The 25444-nt window shown below is 37.1% G+C and overlaps 1 protein-coding gene across 1 annotated transcript in view; it reads right to left on the bottom strand.

Moving 5' to 3' along the window:
- clos (closca) overlaps window positions 1-25444 on the bottom strand; it is a 208931-nt gene that overhangs the window by 3341 nt on the left and 180146 nt on the right. Inside the window, exons 22-29 of the mRNA XM_081737704.1 lie at window positions 22489-22741; window positions 18987-19242; window positions 17851-18040; window positions 16372-16582; window positions 14273-14464; window positions 11032-11154; window positions 7478-7728; window positions 2995-3242 (exon numbers count right to left, since the gene is read on the bottom strand). Coding sequence (XP_081593830.1) covers window positions 2995-3242; window positions 7478-7728; window positions 11032-11154; window positions 14273-14464; window positions 16372-16582; window positions 17851-18040; window positions 18987-19242; window positions 22489-22741 — 1724 coding nt within the window. The remainder of the gene's footprint in view (window positions 1-2994; window positions 3243-7477; window positions 7729-11031; window positions 11155-14272; window positions 14465-16371; window positions 16583-17850; window positions 18041-18986; window positions 19243-22488; window positions 22742-25444) is intronic.

The raw sequence follows: 25444 nt of genomic DNA, 5'->3' as shown, positions 1-25444 counted from the left end.
CTAAGTTGACCTTGAGAAAGGTAGTCTATTGTTGTGTCTGTTGACTATTTTTTGTCTCAAAACTTCATAGAGCCCAAGAAGGAAAGCCAATGTGTATCAATTCCGATAAACACGGCCTGAACGTGTTATCTTCTGAAAGTACATCTTGGCCCGGGAGAGGAAACCAGCAGAATTTTCCTTGGCGCTCAATGTGTAAGTAAAAGTGTTTAATTCAACAGAAAGTGATAGACATCAATAAGCACTTCAGGTTTTAACGTTAAGCTCCACAGAGCTAAAACAATAAGAGCGAGCAATGGCTCTTTGATATGGATTCGGCGTCAGAGGAACACGTTCTATCTTCGATCTCATCAAGATATCATCTCGGCAACTAGTACGCGATGACATTTGCCAATTGCCCAGAAGAAGTTAAGATGAGTGGAGCTTATTTACGTTGCCCAGGTTTTATTTCACTCGTCAGTGAGAGGGCATCCATTCAGAGAAATAACTACTAAGATCAGAGCAGGGAAGAGAGTGCTCCAGCGCAACTCCAGCCAATGCGGCGTTCGTGGCTGCTGTGTTAACACGGTCGTTTCCCCGGATGACGACACGTCCTGTCACCAAGCAGGCGAAGACACAGTTCTGTTGTAGTTGATGGTATCTCCCAAAAATGTCTTGCACTAGAGCGTGTTTATTAAAGATATTCTGTAGACTTATAATACTTTGTGAGTCGGTGAAGATAAGTACACGCCACAACGAAAGTTGAAGAGCATGGTCGACAGTAACCTTAACTGCTGTTAGTTCATGAGTAAATACTGAACACAAGTAACTATATATACAGGGTGATTTTTTTTTTAACTCACGGATTTCATTTGGGTCTATAATTTCTAACTGAAGTCCGATTTTCATGCGGTTTGTAGCAAATGATCAAGAAAAGATGGAAGTTATGGAGCTATGTTTACTGGTTTAAATTCATCCGGGGTGATATCGGCCATCCCTCAAGAAAAGCAGTAAATATTCTCCAGTGTACCTTATAACTGGAATGAGGTGCGGTGTAGTGTGGAGATCATGCGCGCCGACTACGTGGGTGCTCCGGGGCTCCAGCAATATTTTAGTTTGATAGAAACAAAACAAAATAAATATTTCTCACTTATCAAAAAATAATAAGAAATAAAAACATTGAGATGGAAGTTAAAATTCTATCCTCTAAAACATAATTGTCTCGAATGTGTTTGTGCAAATGCAACCAAGCACATACTCCTTCCTTCCCTGTCTGTTTCTGGCCTAATCAAAGGCAAACCGCACAATTAAAAATGGAACTATATTGTGAATAGAATCGCATATTTCGGCTTGCATCACAGCACAGCCCTTTACGACAGCGTTCAAAAAATATTTTAACTAAAAGGAAATCAATCAAAAATTATCGAGATCTCCCTGAAAACATAACACGTCCAGCCATTAATATACACCTACATAAATTTTGGAAAGTCGGTGCCGTTGTGGAGATTTGAGTTTTCTTCGTTAAATGGGAACTTCGCGAAGGTCAATAAGAAACAGGAAACTGGGCCGTTGTATTGGGAATTGTGCTGTACAGTTCTGTGCTACTGTGTGAGTATGATCAGGACACACTGAGAATAGTGTACTCTTTAGAACATGATTTTGCCGTTAAAAGTTTTGGAGAACGGAATCCATTTTTGCTACGCAAAGAGCATTTACAAACAAATTTGCCTCCCGTTTTTGCCCAGACAGGAACATAATATGGTCTCGTTAGTGAATAAATTGGAAGAAACAGGATCTCTTCTGAGTGAGACAGGGAAGCATCGGACCCCGCAGGCGGGTGTTGTGGAAGATGTCAGTTATCGACTCCTTAGATTGCCCAAGAAATCTCTCCATTGTTTGTCGCAAGAAATCGGCTGTAGCCATTCAACATGTAATTTATGGGTGTTACCATTTAACACTTAATTTGTATTCTCATTAATACTTAATTTGTATTCTAGGATTTCGCTTCGACAACCGAAAACTTCATTCCAATTGTAAGATACACTGGCGAATATTTCTTGTTTTTCTTAAGATATGGTCGATATTACCCTGGATGAATTTAAAGCAATAAACATAGCCCCATAAATCTCCCACCCATCCTTGATCATTTGCCACAAAGTGCTTGAAAATCGGACTTCAATTAGAAATTCTAGTCCTATATTAAATTCGTGAGTTAAAAAACTATAAAAATGGAAGTACCACTCGACAGATCTCGATCAAATTTTCACGTAGATGAAGTTCGGGCCTGGGATGGTTTTTATCATTTCACTTTGACGGTGCAATTTACGGGAGGGAGGAGACATTTAAAAATGATCGAAAATTACCTATATTAGTGTCAAATCCGTAGTTTTCGGGGACGCTGACGAACAGTGACACTTCCGATACCGATTAAATCCAAATTCACCGCTTTATGTCCAAAATGAAACTTCTTCCCGTGTGAAGAACGGGTGTTCTGCTAGTGCAGACTAAGTTCTGAACAGTCCCCGTCCGTAACACGGTACAGCCAACAATTATCTCCTTTGAAACCATCCCTATACAGCTCATTAAAATTGGAGTACTCTTCCATTTAAGCTCCCAACTCCTGGTGGAATTCCTGGTTACTTGTGTGCTGTTTATCGTATGACGCCACCCAAAGGTCGAACCTTGGTAGAATAAAACAGCTGTGGTAGATGGAAAAGCTTAAACATGCAGCGAGCACAGAGACAGACACTTAAAATTCGACAGCGGTAAGAATCTCATAAGTACGAACATGTCGGATGTGTGCGGTCGTAAATTTAGCCACCACCACCGGGCAGCCAAAGTGACAAGTAGATGCGACTATACAACCATGGCTCTCTAAAAGGAAACTTCTTGGCAAAAAATATAAAAATTCTTCAGTCAATTTACGCTACGTAAGACCTGCAAACACTAGAATGCTATCCCATCAAGAGAGGAAAAAAAAAAAAGTTTTGCTACTAAATGGCATAGGTATGACTATACCTCGCTATTTCAATCGACCCTGAAAAAGCAGTATTCTTAATATTTCCAGATGCAATAGCCAAGTAATGTCGTCCTTCGTAATACGCTATTGACACACTCCTTGGATTGGGGGCCTCAATGGATTGATGAAATTGGAACCTTCGGGTTTCGTTGTTGAATTTCCAAACATCTACCATGTCGTCTTTCAAATAGGGGTCAGCATTCGCTACAGCCAGATACAAAATTCCATCAATAGTTCCAGAAGCAGCCTGCAAAGAAAATCGTATAATGTTCAGTAATTCAAGTTCCGTCTAAGTTTTTGAACACTTTGATAAATAAATATACACACAACTGTTGGAATAGCTATATGAACTGTTTTAATAATTCCTAGAATGAGTAATCGGACAGTGTTCGACAATTTCCGCGAACAGTTGATAAGTTACCACTGAGTTGATACACTTTTAAGAATCTATCTATTAAAATGCTACAGTACGAATTAAGAACGACCGAGCTCTAACCTATAACCTTAGCTTTCAAACCTTTGATTTACGGTTATTTGTGATTTCACGTTTATAACAAAGACAAATATTTTTTAAAAGAGCGTACTTCAAATAAATTACTTAAAGAAATATTTTTCACAAAGTTTATTCTTTTAAATTAATCTTCAAAGGCCTTTGACTTTAATAAGCCTTCTCCGAAATAAATGCAAATGAATTGTGCTGCTATCTTTGGAGCTCTTTTAAACTACATTTATATGTTTGTGTCCAATCCTTTCGACAATGAGATCTCGGAAACTACAGGCTCTAGAAAGATGACGTTTTCACTGATCGATTGCAAATTTCATGTAGATTGTCCAGTTCTAATTGAATATTTAAAAAACATGGGCACTATTTCTTTATTACATTTTTACGGGTACATTGGAAGTGTTGAAATTTAAAAAAAAGCATCACATCCTAAGCATTATACATTCCAACACCACACTATTGTATATTGGGGTTGTATATGTTTTTTGAGTGTTTTGCCCAATGAACACCATATATAACTGACATTATAATTATATGTGTATGTAATGTATTTGCTTATTACATACTGCATGCAAGAAGAAAGAAAACACTGGTCATACATGAATTAGAAACTCCAACCGGAAGCAGGCTCAAATCTTGCAAACGGTGCGAGATATTGAGAAAAAATAATCGAAAAAAGTCTCCACTTTATGATACCCCCTGTGTTTTATTTTTTAATCAATACGTCTTTCACTTGTGTCTGTAAAGGAACATGTACAGATGTTGTAAGGAATGATAAGGAGATTCATGCTCATATGCGAATGATGCGCTGTTTAGAGAGCGCAGGTTCAGCTAGTTACTTAATGAAAAAAAAAATGAAATGAAATGAAATCTGAGTATTACGTCCCACGGTTATGCCGGTTAGGCTAAAGGAGACGGTGATGATGAGTAATGAATGAAATGGTGGAATAAAAAAGGTGGGAGGAAACGGGAGAACCTCGAGAAAACCTCCACACACGGTGTTTGTCCACCACAAAGTTCACTTGGCGGGGGCTGGGATCGAACCCGGGACCCCAAGCACTAGAGGTGAACGCTCTACACCACTGAGCCACCGCGGCCCCCTATTTACTTAATGAAAGTTGAGATTACGTTCTTGTGAATATTGTATCAGTAACAATTATATGTAGCGATTGAAGTACAGAGTGGCCAGAAAGTCTATTCACACTTGCACTTATTTCATCCCGACAGTAATACGTGGTTCGTTTAATGTATAAGTTTCCCTAAGCTGTGTGTATATATATATTGGGAGATACATTTGTAAACTACACATACATATGTAGGTCGGTCCTTCCTCACCTTTTCACATAATCCTCATTGAGATTCAGGCATTTGCCTTACCGTTGCACTAATTTGTCTTAACCCTTTGCAAAAAAAAAAAAATAAATAAATAAATAAATAAATAAAAATAAAAAAAAATCTGGCCTCTGGCTATTTAGCACATTCAGCTTTATTTCATTACTAGTTGAAAGGAGACCAGGTAGCTTATATCGAATTGCGTTTCCCTTAAGAAGAGTTCAAGTTCCATAGAAGCGACCTGGTGTTTTCTTCTTGACGATAACGCCCACCGCTATTCGCACCCAAACAAGACAAAACTGAAGAATTAGGGTGGGAGTGCTGCCTTACTTTTCATACAGCCTCTTCTCACTTTCTGGGATATATATAAGTTGTAGCATTTAGAAAGGTAACCAAGAAAGTTCTGTTGCTCTTTCACCCACCACCTTAGGACCTAAGGCGTACCTGGAAGATCAAAAATATAGTCTCCATCAGCATCGACAATCTTCTGTCAACGTTCTGGAAGGCCATAGATTTCATCGCGCTAGAACTTGATGGAAGCGAAGAAGGTATCAAGTGCACTTCGCACCTCTACTACGGATTTGAACTGGCGCCCTCTAAGGTGATTGTCCAAGAAATAGAACAAGTGATAATTGGACGGTGCACTGTCCAGGGAGTGTGGCGGATGCAATAGTGTTTGCCATCCAAGGCGTAGAATGGTGTCCCGGGTCTTCCTAGCCACTTGGGGCTTAGCGTTGTCCTGTAAGAGGAGGGCCCTTTTGCGATTCAGAAGTGCTGGCTCCAGAATTTTGAGTTTTTCTTGAACACGGCACAACTGCTGACAATACACAGTTGCATTGATGCTCTGGCCAGCTGGTAGCAGTTCCCGATGCACGATGCCGCGAGCAGACCACCAAACACATAGGAGAATCTTCTGGTGCAGTCCTGGTTTCGGCTATTTTGGAACCGGTTCATGGGATGCTAACCAATGATGACGGCGCCGTGAAACTCCATACAGAACCCACTTCTCATTACATGTCAATACCCCGTCTAGAAATGGCTCCTTCCTCAAACGAGACAGCAAAGAAACACAGGTGTCTGCTCGCGTTGCCTTCTTGGCTCAGAGTCAAATCATGTGGGACCCATCGACTCAACTTTCCAATTGATGGAGGTGCTGCTGAATGGTTTCTCCACTCACACTGAATTTTAGTCCCAGTTCCTCACATGTCTGGCCACTGTTCTCTTCAATTACTGTCTGAAGATAATTTTGTGCATATGTTGGTCTTCCGGTACGTGGTGCGTCTTTGAGTGTTTCGTCACCGTCCTTAAACTTGTTAAACCACCGCTGCACCGTCCGCATAGTCACGACACCCTCATCAAAGGCCTGGCATACTTTGCGCCCTGCTGCAGCGGCGTTTGACCCCAGTTAAAACTCGTAAAGCATACGCGCCCTTCCGACGTTCTGTGAAAGTCCCATGTTCACTGTTCTTATGCAAGTTCACGGTATAGTGAACTGCCACAACTAGATTTTATGTTGGATACTAAATCCCACTCCAACAACTGACCTTCCCTTTATCTCTATTCGCATTCAACTCACGGTGTGAAGGCCGACTGAACACAGACCTCCACAAATAGCAACAGAACTTCCTTGGTTACCTTTATAGTTCTCCAGATATAAGACCTACAAGAAAATTTTTGATTGAAATAAATTGGATCAGGGGTCACAAAATTTTGGAACGGTCCTAAATCGACTTTTCATATTTTCTGCGAAATAAGCACATCATACTGAGTTAAGTGGTAGTTTGGGTTTGGCTACACTGCATGTAGTTCTCCAGATACGGCCTACAATAAAATTTTTACCTGAAATATATTGGATCTTTTGATCCAAAAATATCACAAGTTATAAAACCAGCGAAATTAAAAGCAATGTTTTAATACTCATTAATAATTATTTCTATAGAGATATTTGTTCACTCTAAGTCTGGATCAAGATAATGAGGAAACACCATAAGGTTATTAATAAGGAAATTTCACAGTAATTTTTCAAGATCCTTGTACATTATTTGTGCAGTGAAGAAAATTCATCTAATTTAGTTCGTCAAGTAACGAATCTTTTTTAAGGTGATACGCACTGTAAATGCCAAAAACTTGTCAAGTTCGCGTTCGGATTGCTATCTGGATACTTAATAAGTACACTCATGTCCAAAATTATTGTCGCATGTCTATAAATATGTTGTTGTAGGAATGTAATTTGATAACGAATTCGCCCGGTATTTCTTACAATTTTAGTATGTGTATAATCGGCAAAGACATGTATGTGGTAAATTTCATGTCAAAAGAGCAGTAAATAAGAACAATAAAAAACGAAAATAAAACTTTCTTGTACATTTAGCAACATTTTGTTTTACTCATTCTAATTTTCGTCTTTGTAATTCTTTTCGTATGAAATTTACAACAAATATACATTTCCCGATTATACACATAGTATCAGTATTAAAAGTACCCTGCAAAATCATTACCAAATTACATTCTTAGAAGAAGACAATTAGAGATATGCGACAATCCTTTTGGACATGAGTGTACATTATTATTTCTACCATCCTATTTTACTACCAAAAACGGTTTCACTAATATTAACAAATTTTTAACCAAACTGTGAAACTACTAACCTCAACCGGCCGGAGAGTTTCAATTTGTTGATGCAGATAAAATTCTTCAACGACTCCGTAGTAAGGAGCGATTTTCTCACAGTAGATGTCAGAGAATCGGCCAGCGCTTCTTGTTAAGAATAAACAGGTTTCTAACGTATCTGGTAAGACGAAGGAAAGTGCTGTGGTACTTCCGTTGGTGAAGATATTGTGGACAGTCTCCAGACTACCTCGTTTGTTGAACAAGAAAAAATAGCCGATAGTATCATCACCTGAAACAAAAAGAACAATGTGCTTAACTTCCGGTACTGGACTTGTTTCAAAACCGGTCAGCATATCAAATTGTCTTTGTTGTTGAAAATTAACTTGTTTTGGTAATATTTGAAGTTAAAATATTGAAAAAAAAAAAAAAAAAAAGGACCAGAAAAGAAACTAGTTACCCTAAGAGATCTATTACTATCTCAGCGATCGGTTTTCTCTACATTTTTCCTCGAACACCACTAACCAAAACACATTTTCCTAATACATTAATGCATGGTGATTAACGCACTAATTTCTATAGAAAAGCAAATATTGTTACCTGTGTGGGGCGTCGTGGTGTGAAAGATAAGATTTAATTAAAAGAATAGGAATGAGCATTAGCTTTAAATATTTTTGGTCTCTGCTGCTGCTGATTATGATGTCTCTAGGATGATGAATAGATTTTCTTCGATTTTTTTTTGGGGGGGGGGGGGGGGGCTGGAACCCAGAATCCTGGCCGGAAAACAGATGAAATCAGGTTAAATAGACGTTTGAATTGGAATTTCGTCAAAACTGCCAAGATAGTTGTTCTTATTAATCTCTGGATGATGGTCTGGACATTTTTTGAATTGCTTCTGCGGCGTTGAACCTCTTAGTCTACGATCCAAGTGTCTGAAGGAAAATTGTCTCCAATTGAACCTGATTATGTTTTCTTCAATGTCGTACCTTGGAAAAACTATCACGACTGTTCCTTGAAAACGTGTCTTCTGTAGTTTTGTTGAAAGGGAATATTAACGCTAGCGTTTATTTAACTAGGAAGCTCTTGCAATGCGGAAAGGAATATTGTGTGGAAAGAAAGGACACTACTCTTAGCTTTATTGGTTAATTTACAATGAAAAGTGAATATGATGATTTACACAAGCTCATTTGAGAATTACACTCAAGATTAAATGTTTTGTATAGCTGAATTAATAATTTAAATGAACTTAAAAGTAATTTGATTTTTAAAATGAATTAAACTGTCCAATTGTTTTGTTTTTGGTATGAAACACAATATAGCAGTAACATACATGATTTCAGGTTACTCCACACTATTATTTCCCCCTGAGAATTGATAAATTGCACACAGAATAATGTGATACGTATATGGTGTCCGCCATTTTTCTTGTTTGAAAGAACCGTGTTTTCATATCCATTAATATTAAACTAAATCTTCCTTTTTGAAAGAACCATGTGTCCATATAAATTAAATTAAATTTCCTTTTTTTTAAAGAACCGTGTTTCCATATCCATTAATATTAAACTAAATGGATGTTTTCTGAAGTACACAGACTCGAATGCTGTGGAAGTTTTGGTGCTGTAACAAAAGGCTGAAGATTTTGCCATTTGCTGTTGCATTGTTTGTCTAGGCTACCTTTATCCAGTTCAGCCATTCTAATGACATGCTCAGGAATTCTAATTATCATTCTGCTTACAAACAAACGATTCCTGAAAACTACTTCAACTTTTAAGCTTTCGACTCTCCCACGGAATCTTGGTCATCGGAGGATAAAAACAGAAGAAAAAATTGTAAGGAAGGGACTTATCGGGGTACAGCAGTACTGGAAATATTTTATCAAAACCCAAGACCACACATCAAATGACGGAGAACCAGGCTGTAATATGGCGGAATTAATTTGCGCATTCTTTTGTCCATTGCTGGAAGGTTGCCAACTTATGTTGATAATATTTTCATTGTTATGCCAATGGTGTGTAAATTTAGAAATTACTTCTTCCTATTTATTCTTTAATTATCCCCTATCTAATTTTTTTTTTTTCCTTTAAATGAATAAATAAATTTTCAAACACGTGTCTTTCTATTTCATTTCTAGCCTTTAATAACATTTTAAAATTCACTATCCTGTTCTAAGTTTGTTTTAAATGTTTCGATAGTACAATACTGGATTTTCAGGTTTAGCATACCTAACATGGTCCTTAAAAGCCTGACATTAAAAATACAAAATTTACCATTATTCTTTTGCTTGTTTTTCATAAGTGAATGGAGATAATGAAATACAATTTATCACAATCATAGATAATGTTATTCTACAACAGAAAATCGGCATATAAACCTGAAGAGTTTTCAGTGTTGCCAGAATGACATTTCCCCCAAAATCTAAGTTAAGGCAACGACTAGAGGAATGAACTCAACTGCATTTGATTACGTATCATCTTGTTTTGGAATCCTGTGAACTACTTTTTAAGTAATAGTTATATTTAGTTTATAATAAACAAAATAGTTTTAACATCCAGTTATTAAAATTAAATAATAATGTTATTTAAAAAGTAGTTCACAGGATTCTAAGACAACATGATACGTAATCAAATGCAGTTGAGTTCGTTCCTCTAGTCGCTGCCGTAACTTAGATTTTGGGGGAAATGTTATTCTGGCAACACTGAAAATTCTTCAGGTTAATATTTTCGGTTTTAGAATAACATTATCTATGATTGTGGTAAGTTGCATTTCAATACTATCTTTCACTTATGAAAAACAAGCAAAAGAAAAATGGTATATTCTGTACTATTTTTTAGTATGTCTGGCTCTTAACCATCTCCTATCTAAATTTAATTTTTTCGTAATGAATAAAGAAATTTTCAAACACGAGTGTTTCTATTTTATTTCTAGCCCCCAATATATTATATATGAAGGGTACAGGGGAAAAACACGCTAAATCACATTTCGTAAGTTTTTCAGGAGAGCGGTTCTAATGCATGGACAAAGCGAGTTCTTTCTTATAAGGGATTTCTTTATTCGTTTAGAAAATGAGATCAAACTGTTACTTTCGCAGTGTTATTATACTATTGGTAAAATGTCGCCTTTAGTGTCTGAAGAGAGAAATGTAATTTAGACTTTGCGTGTTTTTTCCTTGTACCCTTCATATATACATAAATTGTCTAATCCTGTGTTGAGTTTCTTTTAATTGCTTAGATAGACCTGACATCTGGCTTTACGCTTTAGCATTCCTAACATGGCCCTTAACATGCAGAGTATTTACACTTCCATATTGCCCACGAACTTCAGTTAAGGGCGGACACACTTTGACCAGAGGGAGGACAACTAAGGAGAGGCAAAGGGAACCACGAGAGGATGCGGAGAGAGAGTGGCCTTTGTCCAGCACGTGCTCGAGTGAACATGTGGTACGATGCTTTGTTGCATTGCTCACTGTACTCTTCCTTGGCTCGGCTACCCGTGTCCTCTGGTCAGTGTGCGCCTGCCCTAAGAAAGGTCAACTCTTTCAGACGAGAGAGAAAAAATTGAGCGTTGACTATAGAATGACTATTATAGAGGCACTTACCTAAGAGTCCCTTTGCCGTTGTTGGCTCCATCTTCCCTAGCACGAATAAATAACTATGACGTGTTCTAACAGTCTTGAAAAATAATCCAAAAATTGGATTAGGAATTTTTAATTGCGGTTGTGCTGAAAAAAAGAAAAAGCAAATAAGAATCATAAAATTACATCGATTTTAATCATCTATATTTAAAACAAAAAGTTTTCTGCACAAATAAAGCCTACTTTCTCTTTGAAGATTAAGATCTACGGATGATATTATTCAAGAAGAGCACATATCGTCTTGTGTTCCCTTTCGTTAATGGCAATTGGCTAACACTTTGCAACGCTGTCAACATTTTATCTATCAACAACCCGCGTGCAGTTTTAATGTTGTTTCCACAATTTTAGTGCTTAGAAGAGAAGTTGGTTTAGTTTGTAACTTTGCCTATATAAATATTTACAGAACGTATACTGAAAGCACTAAATAAAAGAAGTGAGCTTTGCGCAAAATAGTTCTTCGTCGGTGTGTGGAGAAAAAAGTTTAAAAAACACAAGGGATTCGATCGCGTACTCATGAGGAAAAGAAGTGTGACTACGTTAGTGATTTAACTCTTGAAACACCCAACCGATCTCACCAAATATTCGACATAGATGAGGTCGGGCCGGGGATGTTTTTATCATTTCAAAAAATGAAATGAAATGAAATCTTTACCTTTTACGTCACACGATTGTGCCGGCTAGGCTAAAGGAGACTATGATGATGAGAAATGAATGAAGAAAGTAGAAGAACCACCCCGAGAAAACCCACGCACGCGGTATTTATGCACCACAAAGCTCACTTGGCGCGAGCTGGGATCGAACCAAGGACTCCATGCACCAGAGATGCACGCTCTACATTGAACCACCGCGGCCGCTTTTATCATTTCACTTTGACGGTACAACATAGGGGAGGGGAGGGCGAGTATATAAAAATAAACAAAACTTAGTAACTCTTGAACCGCCCAACCGCTCTCGATTAAATTTTCAACATAAATGAGGTTCGGGGCTGGGATAGTTTTTATCATTTCACTTTGACGGTGCAACTTAGGGGAGGAGGGATATATATATATATATATATATATATATATATATATATATATATATATATATATATATATATATATATATATATATATATATAACCCTAATTTGCCCCCGATATCCTTATATAAATCAAAGTAGACACTTTAACTGATTAATAAGAGGATGGGTTTATGAAGAGAAATCTTTCAGTTTAACGTCCCACGTTTATGCCCTTTTGGCTAAGGGAGACTGACTAAACCAAGTGAATGATGATAGAAAACTTGGTGGAATGAGAAAGTGGGAGTAAATGGGAGTCTCTCGAGAAAACCCAGGGACACGATGTTGTCCACCACAACAAAAATTGAGAAAAACAAAACATAACATATGTTAGTGCACACATTTAATAATGTGTTTTTTGCACACTATAACTTATCCCTCGCAAGCATTTAAAATAATATCGAGCAAAGATCAGTAAGTAACGCACAATTTTTTACATGATGATATACTGATCTGGGACGTCAAAATTTAAAAAAAATGAAGTTAGCATTGTAGTCAGCAGTTGTTCGATCAGATCCACCTCAAGCGACAGTAGCGTGAAACTACTGAGCAAAGATGGCGCGTGTGTTACAGTCATCTCTTTGTGAAGAACAGAGAAGTGTAGTTCGTTTTCTGTAGCCAAAAGGACGAACGCAAAGTAAAATTCATCAGGGAAATGAAATGCGTGTATGGGGAAAATTGTATGGACCTTAGCAATAGCTGCAGATGTTGCAGATTCTGTGAAGAAGGTCGTGCAAACATGTGAATTTGCCACGTTCTGAGCGTCCAGTAACAGCAAGCATCAAGCGGACAGAATGTCACGGCTACGGAAGAGACAATTCGTAATGAACGCCGAGTCATCTTGGAATATTTCGAATACGTTCAACATTTTGAACGGTATTATATATATGCTCAGATAAAGGAATTTTTGGCCGGCCAATGTTTCAATTCCAATGAAGAAGTCTATTCGGGTATGAGTAGATAGGTGGACTTTAATGAACAGGGTATTTTGAAACTTTTGACACGATGGAAGAAATATGTTGAGAGACTTGGCGGCTATGTTGAAAAGAAGCTTTAATATAAGCTTTTACTTTGCATATACGACGGGCAATCAAAAATTTCCCGGAATTTTGGGCTTGGGTTTGTTGTAGCTCTTAATTACCAAAATACAGGTATAAGCCACGGTTATTTAATCATCTTCAAGTAGGCACCTTCGGAACGCCACTCCTGTTATTACTGAAAACTCTGACGAAACTCTTCTTTTGGTATCTTCCGAACTTTAGCCGCCGTCGCGTTGGTTTTGATCCCATTTTTAGTCCACGTTTGAGGCTCATTTTCAGCTTTAAGAAGAGCCAAAGATCCGATGGTGCTAAACTGTTTCTGGCTATCAAAGCCTCTAAAGCAGATTTCCCCTCAGTTTGCACATGAACTTGATGTTTTGGATGTTGCTCGAATTGCGACATTGTACCCAACTGATCACCACACACCCTTCCAGCAGCTACACTACTCATACACTGCCTGTTGAGACTAGGAATGTGCAAAACCGGTTTTTATAAAAACCGGAAACCGGTTTCTAGAAAAACCGAAATTTCAGTTTTCTCCAAAACTGGTTCCGTTTTTCACCGAAACAGGTTTCGGTTTTCTCCAAAAACCGGTTCGGTTTTGGTGAAAACTTTTGAAAAAAAAAAAATACTATTTCTGTGGAAACTGAATCTGTTTCCGGAGAACAACGAAACACTATTCTGGTCAGAAATAGAACAAATTTTGAATGAAACAACCGAAACCAGTTTTGAAGAAAACCGGAACCGGATCCAGTGAAAAACCGAACCGGTCTTGGAGAAAACGATAACCGGTTTTTGAAGAAAACCGAAACCGGTTTCGGCGAAAATCCATTTTTTTGAAAACTTTCAAAAACTGGATTCGGTTTTCCGAAAAACCGGTTTTTGTGCCCAATGTCAAATTCATAATTAGGCAACCTAAGGACTATACTGTATAAGATTCATTGCGATTGCATCGCAAGTATCAAAACTACAACAATATTCCGGGAAGTTTTTGACTGACCCTCGTATTCTTGATATATTACCTATTACACTTCCTCTACATAAATTGTGCGTTACTTATTGATACGCCCTCATATTTTGAATGGAAAAACAAGATGAATGCTTACCTTCTTCAATGAAATTCTTAAGCTCACTATTCCATGTAAAGATCGAAATCATTCCATACTGTAGAGAAGCTCCTTCTATCACTGCCACCCGAGGATTCACGTCATGTTTGAAGAACAGAGGTACAATTGCCTGAATATTACGTTTTTTAATGCTCTGGATGAACTTATATTGCGTAATGTAATATGCCTTAGCTGAAAGAAAAATAAATAATCTTACTAATGTACTAGGAAAAAAAGTGAAACTCTTATATCGGTGGAGGATCTTGCAAACACATGTTGAATATTTGTAATCTCATTTCAACTTAACTGATTTCATTTTAGAGAGAAAAAAAAAATGGAAATATTCAGTTTTATCTGTGTAGGTTTTCACCTAAAAGAAAATGTCGAGACAAGTTGAAGCTGAAATATGCTGATTGCAGTTTTAATGGCAAGAATTGCAGACTGATGAATCTTATGTGATATGATACAAAAATTTAAGTGACTAACTTTTTATTCTATTCATAGAATTAAAAGGAAGCGTCCTTTTTGCGTACCTTATTTCCCGGCTACTTATTTCTCCACTCTTGATTTTTCTTTATTTCAAACATTTACCTTTCTTTATAACTAAACGATGTAAATATTTCTTTGCTATAATAATTAAAGTGTCGTTACGTTGATATCCGAGCAAGTTGGTGTCGAACACCAGTTTCGCTTATCAGCTCCTCTTAGTTTTGATGTTACTGACGACAGCCGATCTGAATCACAACTAACAACGGTCGAAATTATGATAGAAGAAACGAAAGAATTTAACAACTAAGAGAAAGAAACAGAAGAGTAGAATGGACGAAAGAAAAAAAAAAAAAAAAACGCAGTACTTACATGGAATAAAATTTGACAAATACAGTATTACTTCTGAACAAAGAGCACATGAAAATGGGAAGTCAATAAAATTCTTAGAAATGGTAACTATTTTTGTTGTACGTGCAATGCGAAAAACTAACAAATTTATTTCCGGGAGAGATTTGAGCCCGATAGCCCTCCCTAAATAAGCCACTGATGATTTATAAAATTCTTTGTTAGTTCAAGATTGTGTGTTGGATGTTTGCTATTTGTGATTTAATACAGAAATGCACATCATGGGTTTTTCACTACACAAAATCGGAAAAGAAGGAAATTCTGATATCAAATTTGAAACTCATCACTTTCAATCTACAGTCTGGACAAAACCAAAGAATTTCATGTAGTATGTCTTTTTATGTGGGTCATTCCATGGAGGATCATCAGATATTTGGAGAACTGGTTGCATCATGTTCATAGAATCTGAAAATTTGGCAGTTATTAGTTAGATCAATGTAAGCTCAAACGTAGAATAATACTTACCCCTTCCCCTGAACTTAGCCACGCCCCCTGCAAAGTTGTAATGGTTTCCAATTTTTGTGGAAAACTTTTTTTTTTTTTTTTTTTTTTTAACGTAGTGTTTGATTGAACACACACACAGCCAAATATAAAGTCTCACTTTAAAAGTAAAGTATCGTTCTTTCAGGACAAAATATCAGTTTTGTTATATGAGTTACGATTGTAAAGATACATGTAGCCAAACTTTGTGAGCATTTTGCTTGTTTTGAGCATATTCAATATTTCATATCTCTGTTAACGGATGCGAGTGCAGATCAGGTTTTTTTTTTTGCATGAATACACATACGATTAAAGTAATGAAAAAAGAAAAACAAAGAAAAAAGAACGAAAGAAAGAAATAACGAAAGAAAGAAAGGAAGAACGAAAGAAAGAGCGAAAGAAAAAGAAAAGAACGAACGAAAGAAAGAAAGAAAGAACGAAAAAGAAAGAAAGAAATAAAGAAAGAAAGAACGAACGAACGAAAGAAGTAAACAAGCAAGAAAGAAAAAGAAAGTAAGCAAAAAGGAAAGCAAAAAAGCAAGCAAGCAAAATGAATGAAAAAAGAAAGAAAAAAGCAAGCAAACAAGAAAGAAAGAAACCAAGAAGAAAGAAAAAGAAAAAAATAGAGAAAGAAAGGAAAGGTAATACAAATAGTTGAGAATGAATTTCACACTCCCTCTTAAGGTCCTTGGAAGAATATGATTTTGAACGAAACGTTTACTTACATGTCAAGCTTCCTTCTATTAGCTCCATATGATTGACTAAAGCCTTGTATTCTTCCTGGAGATCATTGATTACCACCGGTTTCTCAGCTAGTTCATACAGAGCTGTTATATTCACTCCATAATAAAGATCCAGCGCCCTCACGTTCTTCGCAGACAAAGAAGTAGTAAAAGTTTTTGGCGCTGTAAATATGATATCACGATTTTTATAAGCCTGAAAAAGGAAAGTAATTTTTATTTTACTGACACTTCCAGGGGAAGATAAAACTAACGCAGTTTCAGATTCAGTTCTGATTACACTTAATTCCTACTGTGTATTTGTGCACAGGGTGTTCATTTATTATGTAGCCAAAATCCACTAGTGAAATCCACACACCTAAACAATAAAAAAAAAAAAAAAAAGTCCATATGAACATAGGGCGAGAAACACGTTGTTTCAAAGTTACGAGATGCTGAAATCTAAAAAATTGTAACTTTGAGACTGTCTGCCTCGGAAACTATAAGATATATCAAAGGCGATAGAGGAACTAGTACACTATGTAAATAAGCATGTTTCACAGTTAGGACGTGTCGCCGCAACGGATTTTATAGAAGGAGCTGCAGTATAGGTTCCTCTCTTCCATCTCTCTCTCTCTCTCTCTCTCTCTCTCTCTCTCTCTCTCTCTCTCTCTCTCTCTCTCTCTCTCTAAAATAGTGTGCGCCGGTACAACCCAACTCAAATAGGGTTATTTAGACAGACAATGTACTAGTTCCTCTATTTGTTTAACCGCCTTTAAGACACCAGTGGCCAAGATCTTTTGCATGCCGAATGTATAATTTTAAGCAAGGCTGACATTCTTTTAAATGGTAGTTGAATGAAACTTTAATTTGCATAATTCTGTTAACTGAAGGGAAATTTAGATAACTGCGTAACTAACAATTCTTCAATTTATCAGGAGAGCAGGAAAACAAACGCCCTTATCCAATTAAGCAACGTATTCATACACTACTTTTGGAGACAGGCGTTCGCTACGGAGCAAAGATATTACCTAAACACCACCTAGATACAAACGGACATACTCAAACTTGCAGAAAATATAAATATCTCATTTTACCGGAAATAGGTCGATACGCCCTTATCCAAATTACCTCTTCAATTGTATTTTATGAAATTAAGTTTTTTTTTTTTTTTTTTTTTTTTTTTTTTTTTTTTTTTTAAGTTAATCTTGTTTTATAAATTAGCTTGAACCTTGTAACCTCGACAAGGGCCTTAACCTGCTAAGTTAATAACTCTAATATTCATTCTATACTACAAAATTTTCTGGTCTGTTTAAAATTGTTATATAATAATTTAAACATAGTGCTGTAGTTTTCCCTACGAGCTGTTGAAAGCACTTAAAGTTATTATATTATATTATTGTTGTTATATTATTCTTTATTAGTATTATTACTCATAAATCGAAAATACTTTAAATTGTAAAATAAAAAAAAAATGATACTCACACATTTTCGAAGCACATGCATTAAATTCACATCGTTAAGAAATCCGTCTATTTCTAGCCTGTCAATTGCAAGGTGAGGCTTTTTTGGATAAGGAGCAACAAATGTTTTCTTTCCAGTAATTACTTGATATCCTGTTCGAAGAAGAATGTGTTCTGAATCGAATGGTAAACCATTGACGAACCCTTCTACTCTGTAATTAAAGAAATATTGCACAAAATAATAATAATAATAATAATAATAATAATAATAATAATAATAATAATAATAATAATAATAATAATAATAATAATAATAATAATAATAATAAATATCAACACTCATAGGAAAGCAGAGATCAATTATTCAGTTTTAATTAAAATCCCTTTTAGTTTATTTGTATTTCGTTATCAATAAATATGCATGTCCAGTTTACAATATTTTTTGCTTATAATTTTAGCATTAATTTAAACCAATTTCAGTACGTATTTAAATAACGTTATATATATATATATATATATATATATATATATATATATATATATATATATATATATATAACGTTATTTATTTTCAAAGTCCACCTTGATATAAACTATGGGAAAATCAGAACATTCACAGCTACTTTTCTATTTATTAAGACTTTTAAAATGAAATAAAATGAAATCTTTCAGTTTAACGTCCCACGCATATGCCCTTTAGGCTAAGGGAAACGTATTAACAAGGCAAGTGAATGATGGAAGAATTAGTAAAATGAGAATGTTGGAGGAAACGGGAGTACCCCGAGAAAACCCACGGACACGATGTTCTCCACCACGAACTTATTTCTCCGGGAATAGAACCAGAGAACTCACGCACCAGAAGTAAGAGCTATTACTGAGCCACCATGCCACCTTGTATACTATCCGGAACAGTGGTGTACGCGAATGAGGGAGAGAGAGAGAGAGAGAGAGAGAGAGAGACTTAACAAAACACGAAAAACTCTTACCATACTGAGATATGTACACAAAAATCGAGAAACGATGTAAACTTGAAATTTTGAACCCCTCCCCGATGAAATGCTGTACACACCGCCGGTCCGTAGTATATCATTTATAACCCTTCCTGACAATTATTACAAACATCTAAAAACTTCTACGAGAAATGCATTATATACGTACATCATATCTCCTAGAGCCAGTCTATCAAAAGATTTCCTTCCTTTGATTGTATATTTGCCATACTTCTTCACAGCATATTTATTCCAGTATGGGATATCTATATTCTGAATTCTCGTGCCACTCGTTACAAACATATCCTTGGTTCTTACCGCGTAGACAAGTTTTCGAGCTGTCACTCTGTTTAAAGGAACATCGTATCGCATTACATCATTCGCTATGTCGATTCCATTGATTAAACCTTTCAATGTGAAATGCCCTGGAAAAAATAAATAAATAAACGTTTATTGAAAGTCCGAGTACTATTCTGTTCAATAATAATAATAATAATAATAATAATAATAATAATAATAATAATAATAATAATAATAATAATAATAATAATCTGGATAATACAAATATAAATAATAAAAGTAACACATCTAAAATATCCATACGAACAAACCATTCACCTACAGAGTCAGTAACAAATTCTCTTGTCATTAGCATTAGTGTGTGTTTTTAGAAACGCAAGTTTGTCGAAACACTACATTTTTGACACCTCCTTGTAGTCGATGAAATCAAAAGGAACGGGTGGCCCACGCAGCGATGCAAATACGCTAGTTGTCGCCCAGGGCAAGAACTCGCCTGCCCTGACCAACCAAACCAAAACGCTCCCCCAAATATTTGCCCAATTTTGCGCCCTCTCAATCTGACGCCCGAAACAAGCCCCGTTTGCCCCCCTAGTTACGTCACTGGGCCCACGAAAAACCAGCCGATCTGCACGTGTGGAATAAAACTCCTTATTGCCAAAGAAGAATATTTTCAGTACTGATGACTGCAGATCTTTCCATTAATGACATGTGTATGTATTTTTTTCTGTACCATCAGTTAGTATTTATTTCTTTTTACAAACCCACTCACTCAATCTCATGAGAGGTGGGTCGGTTTTTTGAGAGTCACCCTGTATTTCTTGCCTTAACTTTGGTTTTGTACCGTATTTCCTGTATCTACACTGGAAGTAAATAAACGTTGATAAATTGCTTATCTATCTATATGCACAAAAAGTTCAATTAATACATATGGGTTAATTTTGAATGGTGTATATGGAACTGTTAGCACAGTGTCATTAGGAACAATCTGCTTTATAGATTTCGTTGATTAGATATTTAGTTGTAAAAAGTTCAATAGTAACAATTACATATTAATGAAAGGAAGAGGATTTTTTTTTTTCACATCAGATCTGTAGGTGCGAATTTAATAACACACAAATGTGAAAAAGTGAATGACTTGACCGAGTCTCGAACCCGAGATCTTCGGCATACCAAACCGATGCGTTAACCAATACGCTACTCAGATCCGCTTCCCAGAACAATCACACACTAAAGAGCACCGACTTCAGGAGTGAGAGAATGTGTGGCTGTTCTGGTTAACGCAACGGCATGGTGTGCCAAAAATCCTGGGTTCGAGTCACGGTCTAGTTAGTCACTTTTTCACTATGTGTTATAGTAATAATGATTTATTTTGTCTATTTATTTTTTTATTCTTTTTATTGTTAACGTCCCACAGTTATGCCCTTTAGGGTAAAGGAAACCCATGATTAATGAGAGTAAGTGATGGTGAAATTAAAATTTTTGTGCTCTCTCTCACCAGAAATCGAACCCGAGATCATGTGCACCGAAGGCACACGTGCTAGCCACTAGACTAGCGGGAAGGGCTTTTTTTTTTTATCCATCTTCGTGATAGTAATACACACACACATATATTTGTGCTACGAAATATTACTTAACTATTTTGATGTTCTTGCAATTATTTTCAATTTTCGAATTTTTATTGCAGAATTTTAAAAGAAACGAAACTGGTTGGAACTTCCGGACACCCCTAACTAGTACGTTAATCCGGTTTCAGCAGTCCATCAGTATCGTGTGGGGCCACCTTTCGCCGCTTCTACGTCCGCAACCCTTTGAGAAACACTGCACCAACTTGCGATAGGTTTCGACGGGAATCTTGCTCCATTCCTCTTGCAAAGCGGCGAACAACTCTAGTGTTTTTTTGGGCGGCATGGCCTGGTTCTCAAGCGGCGCTCTGACTCGTCCCAAAGATGCTCAATAGGGTTGATATCAGGACTTTGGGCTGGCCAATCAACTTTTTGCACACTCATATCCTCCAACCACGTGTTTATAACACCTGCAGTATGACATGGAGCATTGTCTTGCTGAAACAGACATGGACCAATACCGAATTGTGCCCACAGTGTCGGTAACGCATAATTGTCCAGGACCGTTTGGTATGCATCGGCATTCATGTTTCCTGGCACTAAAACAAGAGAACCAAGACCATACCACGAGAAGCATGACCACACCATGATGCCACCTCCGCCGAATTTCACTGTGGGTACGATACACGCTTGTAAACATCTTTCTCCGGGCATACGCCACACCCACACACGTCCATCAGACCGCCACATCTGGTAGCGCGATTCATCACTTCATAGGACGGATTTCCATTGCTCGAAAGTCCAATGGAGGCGTTCCTTGCACCACTAAACGACGGGTCGCATTGCGGGCTGTGATAAGCGGCTTGTGAATTGCAGCACGACCATGGAAACCAAGTGCGATGATCTCCCGGCGGACAGTACGACCACTTGCAACACTACCAGAAGCCGATCAAAACTCCTGTGCCACCATCTGTAGCGACGCCTTCCGATTTGACTTCACCACACGTTCTAGCTTCGACAGTCACGATCTGTTAATATTGTCGGTTTAGTTGGTCTGGGTCGGCATGTCATGACCCCCTCCCGCTTCCGCTTCACGCTAACATCGCTCACTGTCGATCGGGGTATGTGAAATTTGTTGGAAATCTCACGGGTCAAATGCCCAAACCTGTGGGCTCCAATGATCATCCCTCTTTTTGCTTCTCCAAGTTTGCGTCGTCTGTCCATATTGGCTGCTGTAGCTTATGTGAGTATATTCTCCAGCGGCAACACCTTTTATAGCTAGCGTCACGTGCACAGACGATCCCAAGCACTTTTGCAGGGGTGTCCGGTGACGAATGGCCAGATAGTGTATTATCAAGAGTGAAATAACATATTGCCTTGTAACTGCTTTCCATGTGATGCAGTTTCTACATCTTTAGTCAATGTATTTGCAAAGTGTGGGGTGAGTTAATTTATTTATTTATTTTCGTTACGAAAGTTTCTAATTGAAGAATGGGTGTTTATGAATGAATGGAACTAATAATGGTTTCAGCAAGTAGCACAGCCAAAGAAGATATATCGATAAAGGAGGCCACAGAAGCAATGCTCTTTTTTGTGGGGAGGGGGGAGGTCAGAGAAGACCTGAAACCGTACATTCTGATTTTTTAGGAGCCAGAGAAGCCCTGAAACAGAAAGTTTTCATTTTTTAGGAAACAGAGAAATTCTAAAACCATAGGTTTTTATTTTTATTTCCAGTATGCAAGGTAAGAATAGTTCTTCCCCCCTTCTCACTATTAAATATGCACCCTAAACTATTCTCAACTTACTTACCTCCTGTATAAAGTTCTTCAAACTGAGGGTGAGCTACAATAGTTTGAGGAACACCTTTCAGAAGAACTCTCCGCTCGAATTCCGTCAAGTTTGCGTCATTAACTAATCCATCCACATAAGCTTTAGCTGCATGAACATTCTTCTCGAAGATTACTCCGCCAGTAAATTTCAGAGTCCCAACGATTGTTTCATCTTTACTCTTGCTGATGTAATTCTCCCATAATTCTTCTAAATCAACACCATTTATAAGACCCTTTAAAAAAGTCATGGTTACTTAATAAAATGACAAACTATTAACATTATTGTATGTAAATCTAAATAAAATGAGGCTATTTACAGTTGTTGATCTACATGTTATGGTGTCCTTGCGGAACGTAATTTTACGCCTGTAAGAGGCAGTTTTTGGGGAAAGTCATATCGGTAAATATTCAAGTTTTCTAAGGAAAGCAAACTTACATAATATACTAAGGGAAGCAAAGTTACTTAATGTACTAAGGGAAGAAAGCTTACTTAATGTACCAAGAGAGAAAACTTACTTAATGTACTAATTTTTGTAAACAACAGTAACTTCAGATAACATTTCTTTCCTTAGTTTGAAGCGATAAAACTTGCAATTTTGTCAATATGACCTCCCTCACGAGTCGCTGCTGAAGTCTGTTGAAATGTTTATGAATATCTTTAGGATAGTTTTGACAGATTTTACCATACCATACGTTACCATACCGTTGCCAACACAAGCAGCTGGCATATTTCCAACTTCAGATATTTTTATTAAATTAATATATATATATATATATATATATATATATATATATATATATATATATATATATATATATATATATATATATATATATATATATATATTTTTTTTACGAGGGTCACTACGAATGTTTTGAGATACGCTTTGTTGTGGAACAGTATTTGAATTCCAACAATTGCGTTCGGTAGTGGTATCCAGAGCAAGTTTCAACTCGCGTCGCTTATCGGCGTGGCCGTATCGCCTTCACTTGTTTGTTGATGTGAGCAGTATTCGGCTGTCTAGAATGGAGCTCGAAAGAGAACATTTTCGGGCAATGATCCTTTACGATTTTAAAAGTGGTTTGAACGAGACACAAAGCCTTGACCATTTGCAGGGGGCATTTGGGGACCTTGCTCCTTCCCGTGCTACAATTTTTCGGTGGTTTGGTGAATTCAGAAGAGGCCTGACATCGCTTAAAGATGAAGAGAGAGCTGGACGTCCGGTAACAGCTGTGTCAGATCAAAACATTGCCGCTGTGGAACAAATGATTCGAGAAAATCCTCGAACAACTTTCAAGAACATTGAATCTACAGTGAACATTGGATCGCCAGCAGTAAAAAAAAAATCTTCATGATCATCTTCGGCTCAGGAAGGTTTCATCTCGTTGGGTGCCTCACACTTTGAACAGTACAAGCGCATGCGTGTGGAATGGTGTGAAGAAATGCTTGCAAGATTTGATGGAGGCAATTCTTGACGCGTCTCCGACATTGTTATTGGTGATGAGACTTGGATCCATCAATTTGACCCTGAAAATAAACGCCAGTCTACAGTTTGGATCTTTCCAGACAAAAATCAACCCACGAACGTGAAGCGACAGCGAAGTGTGGGGAAGAAGATAGTCGCAACTTTCTTCTTCAAATCTGGCCATGTTGCAACTGTTCCACTTGAACAAAGGACTGTTACTGCTCAGTGGTACACCACTGTTTGCCTAACAAAGGTGTTCCAGATGCTTCGGAAACGGCGTCCAAGAACTAGATGCCGTGGGATCCGGCTTCATCATGACAACGCGTCCGCACACACGGCCAACATCACAATTCAGTTTTTAGAATCTACGGAGGTCAAACTCATGACTCATTAGCCGTATAGTCCTGACCTAGTCCCGTGTGATTTTTTCTGTTCCCCAGGATCAAAGATCGCATGCGTGGGAAGAGGTTTTGCAGCCCTGAAGAAGCTGTAGTGGTTTACGAGAATAAACTTTCAACACTTGAAGAAAAAGACTGGCAACACTGCTTCCAAAAGTGGTTTTCGAGGATGCAAAAGTGTGTACAGTGTAATGGTGAATACTTTGAGAAAATGTAAGTGTTAAATTGATTTTAAGTATGTAAGTTATTTCACATCTCAAAACTTTCGTAGTGACCCTCGTAAATGATTTACATACTGGAGTCTATCAGACCAATCCCATAGTTGTTACAGCGGTATGATTAAAAAGGAATAAAGGAACATAAAATGCCAAGAAGAAAGATTTCGATTTCTGATTTATCAAAACAATATATTCAAATATTATATTAAGGACGTCACGTACATTCCAAAAAAAAACATCATAACTAAAAGAAATGTTCCCAGCTCTTTACCATATCACGACTAAATATCTAACGTTAAATTAGGATGAGTGTAATCTCGACAAAAATTAAAAATGCGTCATTAAGAGTTACATTCAAAAATTTGGGTCTGAATGACATTAATTCTAATACGTTATGTTTAGAGACCGGATGTTTAGGCACTAAAAACCTGGAAAATAGGCAGGCAAATAGGAACTAAAAATTTAAGAAATAGGCAGTAAAATAGGCACTAAAATGTAACTCGAAATAATGAAGATAAATACTCAATATAATTAAAAAATAGATTTAAGTCAAAGATAATGTTCAAAGAATATAGAAACATACTTCTTTGTTAATATCTTCTTGTTTGTACATATGAAAACGAAGCTTCTTATGCATTCCATATATACTGGGAGAACCTGAAAGATGTGCACATATGTCAAGAGGTGATTCATGATATCAAAAGAAGACAAAAACTCCTTTTTTATGTTGTCGAATTCCACGTCGTGTAGGAGTGACAGGGGAGCGAACTTGGAATCCAAAATCAAATCCTGACAATTGGAACGAGACATAAAGGCGTGCACATACTTCGGGAGGTGATTCCCGACATTCAAGA

This window comes from Thermobia domestica, chromosome 14 (assembly GCF_964235325.1).
Source record: "Thermobia domestica chromosome 14, izTheDome1.hap1.1, whole genome shotgun sequence".
In the NCBI taxonomy this organism is placed as follows: Eukaryota; Metazoa; Arthropoda; class Insecta; order Zygentoma; family Lepismatidae; genus Thermobia; species Thermobia domestica.
The sequence above is the reverse complement of the archived record's forward strand: the minus strand, read 5'-3'. Positions and strand labels throughout refer to the sequence as shown.